The sequence below is a fragment of the Ictidomys tridecemlineatus genome, chromosome 7, assembly GCF_052094955.1.
Source record: "Ictidomys tridecemlineatus isolate mIctTri1 chromosome 7, mIctTri1.hap1, whole genome shotgun sequence".
Lineage (NCBI taxonomy): Eukaryota > Metazoa > Chordata > Mammalia > Rodentia > Sciuridae > Ictidomys > Ictidomys tridecemlineatus.
Window position 1 is genome coordinate 90,949,103 of NC_135483.1, and position 15,393 is coordinate 90,964,495.

Consider the following 15,393-nt stretch of genomic DNA (forward strand, 5'->3'; position numbering starts at 1 on the left):
ATGACAACCAAAGGTGCCTCCCGACATTGTCAAATATCTCCTGGTGTGGGGGACAAAATGGCCCCATTTGAGAATTGCTAAACTACGAATATCCCCCAACCCTTGTTTTCTCCACTGTCCCCCTGTGGTGTTATCAAGAGAGAAGTGTGTGTGTGTGTTGGGGTGAGGGTGGGGGCTGGGAGGTAGGCAGGATATGCACCAGGGATGCAAGAGTGAGAAACTACTCAGAACCTGCACGAGGTGTCACTTCCAGGCACCAGAGGCTCCACTGAAAACATCAGGGCAAGCAGCAAGGACGAAGGTCTGCCTCCCCCAGAGAGCCAATCAAAGATGAGCCAGTGTGGATGAGCTCTCAAGGGCTGGTGACCATTGGGAACCATGTTAGAAGATAACAGGACTACTGGACAATCTCCAACCAATACTTACAGGTGAGAGTCACTGGAGCAACACAGTTGCATTAACACTCAGCAAGATATTCTCCCTCAATTCTCAAACCACAGTCCCCTGGGAAATGGGACCTACTACCTTACTGATCACTGCCTGCCACTGATTGACCGACCGTGACTGTGACACAAAGTAATAAAGAAATCAATGAGAGGGCTGGGGATGTGGCTCAACTGGTAGCGCGCTCGCCTGGCGTGCGTGTGGCCCAGGTTCGATCCTCAGCACCACATACCAACAAAGATGTTGTGTCCGCCAAGAACTAAAAAATAAATATTAAAAATTCTCTCTCTTAAAAAAAAAAAGAAAGAAAAGAAAAGAAAGAAATCAATGAGGAGGAGGATGTTGATGCTCATCCTCACAACCACCGCCCCAACACCACCGCCCAACACCACAACCACCCTAACACCATTTAGAGTTCTGTGAGCCAGTCTCTCTGCGCTGAGCACTGTACACAAATAAACTCATTTAATTCTGTCAAGACCTAGGAGGAATTCATGGTTATTCCCATCCCCATTAGACAAGTCAGTCACAGCACAGAGAAGCTAAGTAATTTGCCCCAGGTTATTGGGGTCCTAGAATGGAAACTGTCTGGTTCCTGAACAAATGGTTTTGTCTACCATGTTGCCTTGTAAGGATCAACCATGGACCTGTCAGCAGGAGTCTCTGAACCCTCCCTTTGGGATTCTATCACTGTTACACCTTCAAGATTTGGTGATACCAATGTCCTGTGGCAACTCCATCCTCCTGACAGAGTCTCTAATGTTCAGCTGGAGACCCCCCCCAAAATATATTATATTTATACATATTACATATTTCCCTTTCCACAGCTACTGCCTTAAAGTGAGGAAGAACTATTGAGTGACCAAAAACCTTGGACTCTCTAGGTACTTTCCCTGGGTAAGCACATTTTCTCTCCCAACATGAGAGAAAAAAAAGAGTTCATTTTCAACTCAATTAGCAATCTGAGTTACTATTTCAAAGTAGTCCAAGATTAAAGACATTGTTAATGAGAAACACACAAAGATAAAGATGACACTAAGCCTATCTGGCATCTTTACTCACTAAGCACAGTGCCAGGTATATTATGGTACTCAATAAATATGCTTTGTAAAAGTGAAGGGGTGAATGAACAAGGAGACGAACTATGTCCTCCCACAAATAAAGACAAAACTATCTTTCCAGATGATGAAGTTATTTCTCAACTTTGTATTTTACAATTCAACCTGCAAAAACTGTTACTAGCTTTATTTTGATTTTAAACGGAATATTTTTTTAGTCTTAATGATAACCTGTTTATACAATAAGACTATACACCAAAAAATAATTTCTACGGAGTTTAATAAGACAATGAGAGTGAAAATATTCCTCCAAATTCTAGTATAATATTTTATATTTATCATTGTGTTTTACAGTTATTATAGCAGTAAAATGTGCCCTCAGCAGGATTATAATTTTCAGTCACTAATGAGCTTTTAAAATTTTGTTTGTGTTTCAAAGCCTTAGCAATAAAAATTTAATCCTGACATTACTACTGCAATTCTGTGTTCCTAGAACTCATTGTGCATGATAAAGATGAGATCAAAGTAGTTGAACCCACTTAAAATGCCCCTTTGGGAAAAGGAGGCTTTAGTTCCCGCCATGCCTGAAGTTCCTTGATAAATGGTGAGATCAATTAGATTGCATTAGAACAGGTGCTCTGTCAGCGTCTGTAAGTTTTCATTCCCAGGAAACCAGGACACTAGGGATACAGAGGGCCATGAGTTGCTGGCTCAGCCTTGACCAGGACAGCCATGAAGATATCACTACCAGCCACGCATAGAATCCAAGGAGGCAGAATCTCAGAAGAAAAGGGGACCTTGCTGGTAGATTGGGGTTATAGACCTATCCACTAAAGCCGAGACTGGGTGGTAAAACTTGATTTTTCCACCCTCGAGTCCATTGATATGGTAGAAATCACCAAGAAAACTCATTTGCCCTGAGAAATGCTTCCACAAGAGTGGTCCTCAGCCTTGCCAAATCTCATCTTCCAAAGCACTACATCACAATCCACAGACGCCACCTGTCAAGGGTTGTAAGGAAAGGCTAGATTGATGTGTGCTTCAAAGGTGTGGCCACCATGATTTCATGGCACAAAACCAACGATGCAATGAACAAGGACTTAACATCTGAGCTGACAAAAATAATACACATCTGTGCTCACTCCTAACTCAAATCCCTCTTCACCACGGCTGCCCTGGGAGACAGAGTGTGAAAAACAGAACCACAGAGCAGCTTCAGTTGCTGCTCTGGAGAAACAGGCAAAGACAGGGCGTTGATGAGAAAGGAAGGTGCTAATGAAAAAAGAATTAACCTCAACCTCTTATTTCCATTGACTGCCAGGCATGTCAAGTTTCATCAATTATATGTTTCTAAATTAATTTTAAAGTGATCTTTCCACAGAAAGATAATACTGTTACAGAAATGACCAAAAATACAGTCCATTCCTTACGTACAAGGACATTCAAAGCAGTGCCATTTACAAAAGAAAACAGTGTTATTTACTACAAATAAGAACTGGAAACTACTCAGGCACACAACAAAAAAGATCAAATTATATTATGTCACCCATTCATAAGGTAGAATAAACCACTAGATTGTAAACTCGGGGAAGGCAGACGTCTGTCTTGTCATTTCTGTTTATGGACAATAACCATAAAGGAGCTCAATAAATATTTATTGAGTAGATGGACAAACTAGGGAAAAATGAACATTCATCAAATTACCTAGTTGCATGAGGATATATAACAAAGAGATGAGCATTCAAAGGTATATATAAAATATGATTTTTTTTAAAAAGTACCCATATATATACATATACATGCATATGCACACACAGATACTATCTGCATTAAAAAGGGTGTGGGCATTGGAGAGAATTCGAAATTTTATTAGCAGTTAATATCTGGGTTTGGGGCTAAGGAGTATTTGTTTTTGTATTCTTCTTTATGCTTCCTCACATGCTCTCAATTTATATAAAAACTCTACTTTCAAAGTGACATTGGTTAGGAAATGCTATTTTAAACATGCAGATGGCCTAGTGCATTCTACTCTTGAGAATTCAAGGAAGCTGGCCACAAGTGCCCTAATGGCAGGTAAGACCACACCCCCAGAAACAGCTCAATAAACTCACTGACTGCTCTCATTTGAATGTGCCAGTTACCCTGCTGTGGGCACAAGTTGGAGCCTGCACTTGGAAGTTATAGAGCTATCACACCAAAGTAAAAGTGCAGCTCAGATGCTCAAATTCCTTGACCATGGCTCTAGATGTGAATGCTATTTCTTAGGTGCCACAGGGGTGTCATATAGTGTTCCAGGGAACTTTCTAAACTGCAGAGTCTCAGAAAAAGAGCAAACATAAGGCTGTCAGTGCTTACGGAATCTGTAAATAACCAGAACAGAGTTCCTGGGCTGTTCTCTGCCTTTTCCTAATACCTCACCAGTTGCATGGAATAAGACCAATACAGGGGCTGGGGATGTGGCTCAAGTGGTAGCACGGTCGCCTGGCATGCGTGCGGCCCGGGTTGGTTCGATCCTCAACACCACATACCAACAAAGATGTTGTGTCCGCCGAGAACTAAAAAATAAATATTAAAAATTCTCTCTCTCTCTCTCCTCTCTCACTCTCTCTTTAAAAAAAAAAAAAAAAAAAAAAAGACCAATACATTCTGGTACTTGTTTTGTAAGAGATTAGGGCTCACAAATGCTGTAAAGTCAAGGCCATTGTCACCCAAGGTCCCCACATGACTGCATAACCATTTGTCCCTTGCATTCTGCTCTTTCTCACACCCCTTATCAGACACAGTGCAATCAACACTGCCCTCCAAGATTCAAAGGTGAGCTTGACCACACCCAGCTTATCAAAGGAAAACCTTCTCTTTGAACATGCCAATGACATTCACATATTATTTGGGATGTGGGTGGAAAGCCTCCTTTCCCCTGCAGCAGAGTATGATTTCCTCTCATTCTAGTCCCACCCATCCCTGCCAATGCTAAGGACAGCTACATACAAAGATCCCTGAAGCCCTGTGTTTAAACCATGCATGCTGGCAGCTTTGGATGGATGTTAATAGATGCAGGTACCTCCAGGCTGGAGGTGGCAACAACTCACTCACAGCAACAAATGCCTTTTACTGATGTAAGTGCTTTCATTGACATGGTCAGCTGTGATCCCTAAAGTCCTGTGAGGGAAGTGATAATACATCCACCACTTCACAGAAGGGGAAGAAGCCTTTAAAAAGATCAGGGCCTTGCTCACGGTCATGCATCTAGTGTGGAGTGAGCTCCTCCTGCTCCACCACACATGGAAACAGCCTCTAACCACCTTCAGAATAAATACTGGTTCCAATGTCAGGATCACACATAATAACTACTTGGAGCCTCCTGGATGTGGAGTCCGCAGGGAATTTCTTCCATTTCCTGCTTCACTAAAAACATTCCTGTTAATTCTCAAATCAGTCCCAGCTGTACCCATACCACATAGATAGGGTTCTGAGGGTGGGGGTGGTGACCCTATTCATCATGGTCCCTACTATGTGCCAGGCATGATGAGCAAAGCCTGGGGCACAGTAGGGGATAACACAGACCAAAGGCCCTGCTCCTTCCACAGGGAAGAGAGATGATGGCACAGATGCTATGTGCCGCTCATGGCTTGAGGGTCAGGCAGAGACACGACAGTAGGACAGGCCTCCTGTGAAAGAAGTCAGGCAGCCTCCTCCATAAGAGAGAACAGGAGAAGAAAAAGAAAGATGGAGGGAAGAAAATGCACAGACTGGGACATGGGGAAAATGCTTAGCCACACCCAGATAGCCTTGTGGTCCCAGGCTGATGTGAAAAGGGCCAGAGCTCCCCTAGATACCAGCTGGTTCTGATCCAAAAAGGGAACCCCGAATCAGTAGGGAAGAGAGCTTTGGTCATGAGGTAAAGGGAGGACTCTCTAAACCTGAGATGCAAATGCCACACATGTGCACACACTCCCCACCCCGAACCCAGACTTGAAGTGGTGGCGTGGCATGAAAGAAAAGGTTTGGGGGATGGGAACGGAAGGGTGGACCCCACCTTCCAACCTGACTCCTGTCTTAACACTCCAGAGGTTTCCTCAGACCTCAGGCTGGGCTGGGCTGGGCTGGGCACGCTTGTGAACTTGGCCTGGCTTGGATGGGAAAGTGGAGTGAGCTGATCTCTGTCACAGCATGGCTGGAAAAGCCTCAGCCCCAAGACACCCATTTTTAGGTCACAAGCTTTCTAAAGCAGAAAGCCTTTTCTGTAATCACACCAACCACAACAAGGAGGCCTCCTCAGACAGTACCAACCAGCTTGGCTCATTTTCTCCCCAACCAGTTTCACTCCCAGAACAGTGCCATTTTCCCTCCAGGGAGGGAATTTCTGCCTTGGCAATGGTGGTTTTCCATAATACCCAACAAAAGTCCCAGAGTTCCCAGAACGGTGCCTTGATCCTATTTGTAGCAACAGAGACAACAGAGACCAAAAAAAAAAAAAAGAAAGAAAGAAAATGAAAACAAAACAAAACCCTTTCCAGGCTTGCATCTTTCATGAAATCATACACAACTCTTTCCTCCCCTCCTTTTTTTCATAGGAGAGGTGGAAACACTGGTTAAAGCTCTCGTCAGTCTTAGAACATCATCTAGGTCTGCAACTCAGGGCAGCGGCTACCCTCTGGCAGCCCTAAATGGGACCAGCATCTTAGACATAAGCTCCCAGGCCACTGAAGGCCACTGCAAGCCCAAAGCAGTTACCTCTCCACTGTTCCCTGTAACCAAAGCCCTTTGCTGGTTCCCCTCTCTCCCATTACCATATGCCTCCTTACAAAAATGGAGAAATTCATTCCTTCCTTGTTACCTTTGTTCCTCCCAAAGACATGGCTGTTGTTATGATTTAGATAAGAAGTGTCCCCCAAAAGCTCATGTGAGACAATGCAAGAAAATTTAGAGGTGGAGTGATTGGGTTATGAGAGCCTTAACCTAACCAGTGCATTCATCCGCAATAGGGATTAACTGGGTGGTAACTGAAGGCTGGTAGGGTGTGGCCCCAGGTCACCAGGGATGTGCTTTGGGATTTATATTTTGTCTCTGGAGAGCAGAGCTGTCTCTGCTTCCTTGTTGCCACATTCTGAGCTGCTTTTCCTCTGCCTTGATGTGCTGCTCCACCTTGGGCCCAGAGCAACGGAATGAGCCATCTAAGAACTGAGACCTCTGAAACCCTGAGCACCAAAGAAACTTTCCCTCTTCTAATCATTTTGGTCTGGTCTTTTGGTCATAGTGATGAAAAAGCTGACTAAAACAGCAATGGTCAGTCAGAGGGTGAGGCCAAGGCCTGGTCCACCCATGAGAACCTCCATCTCCACTGCCTCTCCCACCCTCTCACCCATCACACTGAGACCCACAGCCTGCAGGGCCCTGTGCACACTGCCCACATCTCAGACCTCACCACCTCCCATGTTGCTCCTTACTCACTTTGGCCAGATGCTGCAACTTCCATTTCTCGCTTGAATGCACGTGACAGCCTCAGGGTCTGGTACAGCTGTCCCAGATGCTCTGCCTCAACCTCTCTCTTCCAACCCCACACCTGGCTGTTCCTTTTGTCATTCAGGTTAAAAGACACCTTTCAAGAGGGGCCTTCTCTATCCTTCCAAGCCCCTTGGATACTTTTAAAAATTACATTCCTTCTTTGTTACTTTCCCCTAGGAATTTACTACTATCTGACATTCTCCTATTATTTTTTTCTCTCCAAAGAGAACAACCACATCCATGAGAGCAGGAACATCGTCCATCTTTTTCCCACTGTAGGAGTAGAACCTAGACAGCACTTGGCATACACCAGCCAACAGAGACATTACCCCAGTGCTAGGCTCAAAGGATAAGAGCCAAGAGAAGGAAAAGTCTAGGCCTAAGCAGCTCAGGAAATGAGGAGAAAGGCAGAAGGCAAGAAAGGGCAGGCTACAAAGTCTGGAGGGCAAGAAGGAGCCAGGCAAGTGTGATGTGGTAGGAGTGGCAGAGAGAAGCTGAATGGCTATGGAATGTTAGCCTAAGCTGCTGACCTTCCCAGGACAGTGCCCCAGTGTCCAGAGAAGCCAGCAGGTGAGACATGGCAGAGTTAACAACGTGTAGTTGAACCACAAGGGGGAATCTCACACCCACCTGGCTTCAGGTTTCCATTACTGTTCCCAAGAGAACCAAAGTGGACCAGGTCTGCCATTGTAGATAAGAGGGGATCACTGGGGATCAGAATTTGGGTCAGGTCATTAGAAACAGAGATCAATTCACCTCAGAAACAAAAACGACATTGACTGGGGCAAATGGCACCATTTGTGCCACAATTCCCATGATGTCCTGATAGGCATGGCCCCAGTGATGCTGGACAAAGAGATGCAGATGAGACTGTACTGCAGAGCTCTGGCTTCATATGTGGTTGGGAGACAAAAGCCAACACACTTCTTTCTCAACTGACAGAGAAATGCCCTCCGCACCCCAGGAATGAATGCTCTTGACCGTGCCACACAGTCTGCCAGGAGAACTTCCAGATGGCACTTTTGAATTCCTAAGTCCCAACAGAAGTCCAGAAGTTTCTTTTCAAATTAGCAGAACCAGAATTGGTGGAGAGTAGGTTAGGAGCTACACTTTGACACTTCTACAGATGTTCCTCTCCCTGCAATGGGGTTATATCCTAATAAACCCATAAGTTGAGAACAACATTAGTTGAAAATGCATTTAATACACCTAACCTATCAAATATCACAGCTTAGCCTAGCCTCACTAGGCAAAATCATCAAACACAAATCCTATTTTACAATAATGTGTTGAATATTTCATGCAGTTTATTCAATACTGCACTGAAAGTAAAAAGAATAGTTTAGGTGTATGCTTTTGCATCGTCAGAAAGTGGAACAATTTTAAGTTGGAGGCCATCTGTGTTACTATTTGAGTACTACTCAAACTAACAGCACTAGCAGGCACATGCCAGGCTGCTGACACACAGCACCTTGTACAAGCAACACAGTCCCTGGTGACAGAGGTACTGGTACATCACTTTAGAAGTAGTTTGTGCCTGTAGGGCCCAGACTATGCAGACAGGATGTGGCAAAGTCACACTGTCTAGCTCCAACTCACCATAATAACTGCTGTGACTCTTGACCTGTCACTCAGAAACAGTGTTTCCAGAGGGCAGAGGAACACTGCTTTGGATGTGCTCCTAATGAAGGGGATCCAACCACACACAGAGATGAGAAACACTTACAAAATACACATACATACATACATACACACACACACACACCCTATAAGATAAGAAGACTCACCCAAAGACTATCTAGGTTGGGACTGACAAGTAGTTTTGATAAAGGATCCGACAATCAATATTTTAGGTTGTGCAGTCTCAGTGGCAACTAATACATAAACAAATGGGCATGGCTGTATTCTAATAAACTTTATTTATAAAAACTGGTAGCAAGGAGGAGTTGGGCCACAGGCCATAGGTTGCTGACTCTGCCTTAGACCACCAGGGTCCTGGGAAAAAACTGGGTCTATGAGTAACACCACCAGATGAATGTTAAGAATGACTTATGGTGATTGCTGAACAATGGATTCAGAATATACAAGATGTTTTGCGAAATAAATATTGGTATTACTGTGTCTATCTTATATTGAATTTGTTATAAACAAATGCTAGTGGCTATGTTTCAATAAAACTCTATTTGCACAAATAAGCAGCAGTCTGAATTTGGTCCATAGGTCAAACTTGGTGGCCAAACTGAAATAACAAAAAAATAGTTATCTGGGCTAGGGATATAGCACAGTTGGTAGAGTGCTTGCCTTACATGCACAAGACCCTGGGTTCAATCCCCAGCAAAACACACACACACACACACACACACACACACACACACACACACAGTTATCTGCTTGAGAACATCTGTAAGAAGATGGTGTCAGATTCTGCTTGCTGTTTCTACTCTTGGAGCAGTGATTCTCCAAAGTAGCAGAGAGGGGAGCCATTATTCCCTCACACTGAAGCCATGTTTTATTGTTAAAACCAGGGAGGTGCTACTGGCATCTATTGCTAAAATCTTATCTTGCATGAACAACCTCCCACAATAAAGACACATCTAGCCCTAGGGCCCAATAACAACAGATGAGAAAGCTTTATATTAGCAGGATCTCACCACACAGGGATCCCAAATACCTTTAGCACAAACACACTTCAGTCCAATTAAATTCCAGAAACTCAGCTGCAAAGACCACTTTGATATATCAGGTTCATCTGATGAAAGAACACTAGCAAAGTGAGTTAGACTTGCTGATGAGGCCTATCTGACTCTCTTCTGTTTTTGAGAACAAGATGAATAACTTCACGAAGATTCATCTATAAAAGGACCGGGTTGGAATAAATAATTCCTTTAGCTTCTGTGAGATACAAATTCCTATGATTGAGAGCATGCAAGGTGGTTGAAATTCTAACAAACTACTTTGCTCCTTTTGGTAACTTTTTAGAAAGAATAATCTCTCTGTAGGGCTGAAAAGCTAAGACCAGATCATTGTGCTTTACAGTGTAGAGGAAGCCTTCCCTCTGAGATGTTTAGCAGCACCCAAGAAACAAACAAACAAACAAAAGTCAAGACAACCAGTGAAATTGAAAGTCTGTAAGTGTACCACTTACATGGCTTCTTCCTGTCCATGTAAAAGGTTTGACAGACTGAGATAAACAGGAGGAGGAAATTGCTACACTTACTCTCCTTTCCTCCCAAAGGTGGAACAAGGAGCATATAAACCAAAAAAATTGGAAACAGCATCGCCACCTGTTACATCATCCACATTGGCAACACCAATGGTGCCTGTCTGTTCTTTTTGTTTTTCCTCTAGTGTGACTTATACTACTCTGAGAAACTACCCAATTTTTCAGTGTGGGCTCTCAAAGTGGAGCCTCATTTTTTTTTAATTCAGAAAACACATGTATAAATGTGTGTGTGTGTAGACATATACTGAAACGTTAATTGTGGATATGGCCTGAAGAGGTCCACTGATGTGTGATCTCTTACTTTCTCTTTTGTTTTGTCTACAATTCAGCATAAATTTTACTGAAAGAAAAGATATCCTATATTTTTATATATATTTTTTGCTCTATATTATCTCAAAAAAGTATCTGAGGTGCCTAAAAATAAGCAACAGGTAGAAAAAAATTTCTCTCAAAGTGAGACAAGAGCAAGAAACAAGAGCAGTCAAATCTGAAAAGAGCAAAAAGAAAAGCTATTAGCCCTCACATAAGCTCCCATGTCCTGCACACTGCCCGGACACACACACACACACACACACACACACACACACACACACACACATACATTTGGCTCTAAGCTTGGTGACATTCACGAAAAACACACCTCCCCACCCTCCCCACCCGACTTCACCTCATCCTCACCATCCCTAATTAAGTTGTGTGTAGGGACAGATAATGTGTTTCTCAGCGTTCCATGAAAACACTCCCATTTGAGATCATGCAGTCCAGAAATGTGTTGATGGAGGAGGATCCAGCTGTCAACATGACCCAGAATGCTGCCTGTACTGACCATCGCTGGGGGGGGGGGAGGTATCTGTGTGCACAGGAGCTTGCCATCTCCCAAAAGGCATTGCTTTACCTGTCTAAAAGTGTCCCCGTGTATGTGATTCATTGCCCAAGAAGCGACAGTAATGAATAATCAATGGCAAGTTCAAGTCTAGGAGCCTCCAGGATTCTTTCACTGGCTCCCGGCCAAACTCCCGCCATCCCCAGCACAGCACTTACCATAAGCTGTCATGACACCAGCATATGGCCCATCTACCACATTCCTGTTTTCTTCTGCCAGTGCCTTGATGTACCTTTTGCTGAGGTCCAGGATTTGCTCCCGCAGCACAGAGCTGCTTTCAGGCTGAGTTCGCTGTTGGATGGTAAAATGCAGAAGCATCATACCCCAAATGAAGCCAAAAGTCACCAGGAAAAAGCCCAGCTTCTGAGAGGACAACTTCCAGGGAGTAAAAAGAGCCATTGCTCTCTGGCAACTTCACCTGCCCTTGGCTCTCAACACATAGAAGGTGGACTCAAGTTCATGGTGTAGGTTGTGTCTGCAAGTCTGCAGGTCTCACTCGGGCTCCTGGGTCAGCCGATTTCCTTTCCTTGCTTCCATTCTGCTGTGAAGGAAGACGACAGTTAGCAAAGTGGCCGTGGTAAAGCACAGCAAAACAACCCAGAAGTCATGATTTCACTCGGATAGCTCAACATCAAATGTCAACTTCCTTTTTTTTTTCTTTATTTGCTGGTTCGGCACCTTAATTTATGATTTGGCATGTGTAAGCTGAGAGGGGAAATCTGGTGAGACAACAAGAAGCTGTACAAACACAGCCGGGGAAGTGTGTCTGAGTGAGTTAACAGGTGTAGAGGGGCTGCTCCTGTCTGGACCAAGGTCAAAACAGGAAGCTTGTTTTGCAAGGTGGGAAAGAGATAGAAGGATATTTTACTGCATGTCAGCAAAAACCTAAACAGAGGATAGAGTCATACCATGGGGTACTTTGTGTGTCTGTAACTTGAGCTCACAAAGTCATTATTATGTGCTTTGGACAAGGATTAGTGCATGCAGCTGAAGAGGTCAGCAAGAAAGTGGATGTCCTCTCAAGGGTGGGCAATAAGGAAGTGAGAGAGAACCCCCATCTTATTTAACCATGCCTGGCTTTCATTATCAGTGTTTAAAGATGAGATAATTCTCTTAGCACAGAGAGAGCCGTACAGTCACTGATCTTTCTGTGCCAGCTTTTTTTTTTTTTTTTGCAGTGTTTGCGATCGAACCCAGAAACCCAGCATGCAAGGCCTGTGCTCCAACACTGAGCTCCACCCCCACCTTAGTTCTAGCTATCTTAAACGAAAACCGATTTTCATTTGTTCACTGGTACACTGTGAAACACAGGAAACACAAAGTACCAGGCTGTCTGCTTTTCTGTGGTTCTCACTTTCACTCCCATCGTGTAGCAAAGTGAAAAGTTAAAGGACAGAGTTTCATAAACTAAGGGGGTCGATCCCATGTGATACTGGCACATGATGAGCCAAAGTTCTTAATCAGGGCTTCTCAGCAAGGGGGACCTGACTATAGACTGCAAAGGGTTTACTAGTATTCCAGTTTATCTACCTTTTCTGCTAGAGACCTAGGTTCAGGAACCAGCCAGTTGACAAAAGTGCCACTCGAGGAGAGGCTAAGCAATGATCTCCTACAAAGGACTAACCCAGGATGTAATGCAGAGTGCAAATGTTTTGGGTCAAAGGGATCTTCTTTGCAAGCAGCCTAAGAGGACATGATAGCAGGATCTTGGAGCAATTAGATTACAGAGTGTGTAATTCAGTGGATCTCTGTTGGTCTGTCTCTTAAGGCCTTCCCCTCACCTGTCAACAGGTACTTCTACTAATAACATTAAATAATAAATAAGTTCTAGCTGTATCCCAGATATTGTGTTAAATGCTGCTTTGTACCTTAGCTTGCTGGATACTCATAAAAGTTCTAGTAAGTATTAATATTACCATCTCCCATTTATGAGAAACAAATTAGATAAGAAAATAAAGTTACAGGAGATTGCTTAGCAATAATCAATCAGCTAGGTGGCAGAGGAGAGATAACCTAAGGAAGCCCTGGGATCAGTAAACTTGCATCCAGCTGCCCCTCCCTTCCCCATTTCCCCAAGAGCTTATCTGTATAAGGCTCAGGATGTACATGCTTACAGGAATATGGAAAGTAACAAAGAAGAATATATATGCAGACCCTATGTAGCACAAAGTCTAAAATATTTGCCTTTCTGGCCCTTAACAGAAAGGTATGTTAACCTCTGAATTCTAGGCTAGCAGCTCTCAAAGTGTGATCCCTGAACTCACCAATCACTACATCACCAGTGAGAAATGCATATTCTCCAGCCCTACCCCAGACCTACTGAATTAGCAACTCTGGAGGCCTAGAGCCTTGCATCAACAAACCCACATGATGCATGCTCAATTTCAGAATCCCTAATCCACACAGTCAGATTCCAGGTGCATGCCTTACATCACTGCGCAACGCCATCACCAGGCTCCCATCTTGAGCTACTTTAAAACATAAGCTCCTGTACCCTACACACCTGCTGTTCTGCTCGTCACCATGAACCCGATGCATCCTTCAGGCAGCTCCCCCTCTTCCCTCAAGCTGCTCCTTCCACCTGGCCATCTTGCTTCACTGTGTCAAGCTGCCAATCTAAATCCAGCCTGCTCTCCAAGCCCCACCTGTCTCAGCCCACGTTCCCCACTGCTCTAGTCTACAGTGTTCCCTTCTTGGTCTGAAATCTAAAACACTTGTCTGGCTACTTGGGATTATTTACCAGTGGGTACTATAGAACTTCAATGCACCCCAAAGGTTCATATGTTGAAGGTTTGGTCCCCAGTCGGTGGTGCTATTGAGAGATGGTAGAACCTTTAGTAAGAGGGATCTAGTGAAAGGAAGTGGGTCATTGGGAGTGTGGCCTTGAAGGGGATATTGGGACCCAAGCCAATATCCAAGAGCCCTCCTTGGCCACATGCTTTCCATGATGTTTTTCTATAGGAGAAAAAAGTAAAGGACCAGCCAATCATGGACTCAAACCTCCTAAACTGTAAGCTAAAATAGTCTTTCCTCCTTACAAGTTGATCATCTCAGATATTTTTTCACAATGATGCAAAGCTAACACAGTGAGATACCATGACATTGTTTGGGAGAGCGCCTCTTCCCACCACCACCACCAACAGCCCTACACACAGATGCTTCCCCACTTAGGCTGGGTTTACATCTTAACAAACACAGCCTACATTGAAATTATTAAGTTGAAAATGTATTTAACACCCCTAACCTAGTGAACTCAGTTTGATCTGGCCTATCTGAATTATACTTGGAACAATTACATTAGCATCCAACAGGGCAAAAGCATCTAATGCAAATCCTACTTGATAATAAAATGTTCCACAAATCCTAAGTCAAACTATTCCAATTCAGGGACCATCTGTGCATACCTTCTCAGAGAAAGGTAAAGCACAATAAAATATCTGTTGACTAAACAAACTTGTCATGGGGCACCATGGCACTGTATTCTGTCCTACTAAGCAATGACCAGCTGAACAGCATCTTCCCTTTCTTTCTTTCTGCCATGTGTTCTACCAATATACACACATGGAGTACCTGTTTCCCTCGGGCCCTTTTGACTGAACAGGGAGCCAGTTAGAACTTCTGCCCTAAGGAGGCTAGAGTGGTTAAAGCACTCCACTAACTAGGCACTGCTCCGACTTCCTCAGGAAGTGACTGTGCTTCCTTTTTGATAACCTATACTCACTAGTCCTCCAGGACAAGTAATGAGATGCTATACCAAGGAGGACAGTTTGTGGGTTATTTTCGTTGATTATTTCAGCACACAGACCCAACTGTTGACAGGAATTACGGGTCAACTTTCAGGCAGAAAGCCCCACTCTACTTCCTCAGTGAACCCACCAGAGAGACTGTTCAAGTCTGCACAATTTAAGCCATGGAAAGACCAAGAAGAGGAAGTAGACAAGTGCTCTGTTAGAAGGTGGAAGGCTACTAAACCTTTGCCTTGGGAGGGTCAGATCTACCAAGATGATGCATTCAAGGGGTAAGAAGAAGATGGCCAAGAAACCTAGCCTGCATGAAATTATTCTAGCTTAGACAGATGCAAATTTGCTGTGAAAATCCCTAGCTATAAAGAGTTCAGAGTACTTGAGGGCCCAGGTACTAAGTGATTATAGAATCGCCAGGGATGATCTTTCCTCTAGTGGAATGCAGAGTGTGAAATTACAGAAACCATCAGCACATTAGAATTCATCTCTACGGTTCCTGTTACGGAGACAGAATTTAAGACTTTTCAAAAGCATGAT

The 15,393-nt window shown here is 43.9% G+C and overlaps 1 protein-coding gene across 7 annotated transcripts in view; it reads right to left on the bottom strand.

Annotated features, from left to right (window-relative positions):
• Positions 1-15,393, bottom strand: part of Mgat5 (alpha-1,6-mannosylglycoprotein 6-beta-N-acetylglucosaminyltransferase) — a 328,673-nt gene that overhangs the window by 193,785 nt on the left and 119,495 nt on the right. For 4 of the 7 annotated variants that reach the window (XM_005315937.5, XM_078017214.1, XM_040294083.2 and 1 more), the window contains one exon: positions 11,272-11,654. In XM_005315937.5, coding sequence (XP_005315994.1) covers positions 11,272-11,512 — 241 coding nt within the window. In that variant the 5' untranslated portion in view covers positions 11,513-11,654. The remainder of the gene's footprint in view (positions 1-11,271; positions 11,655-15,393) is intronic. The other 3 variants (XM_078017215.1, XM_021722215.3, XM_040294085.2) reach the window with 1 other exon arrangement.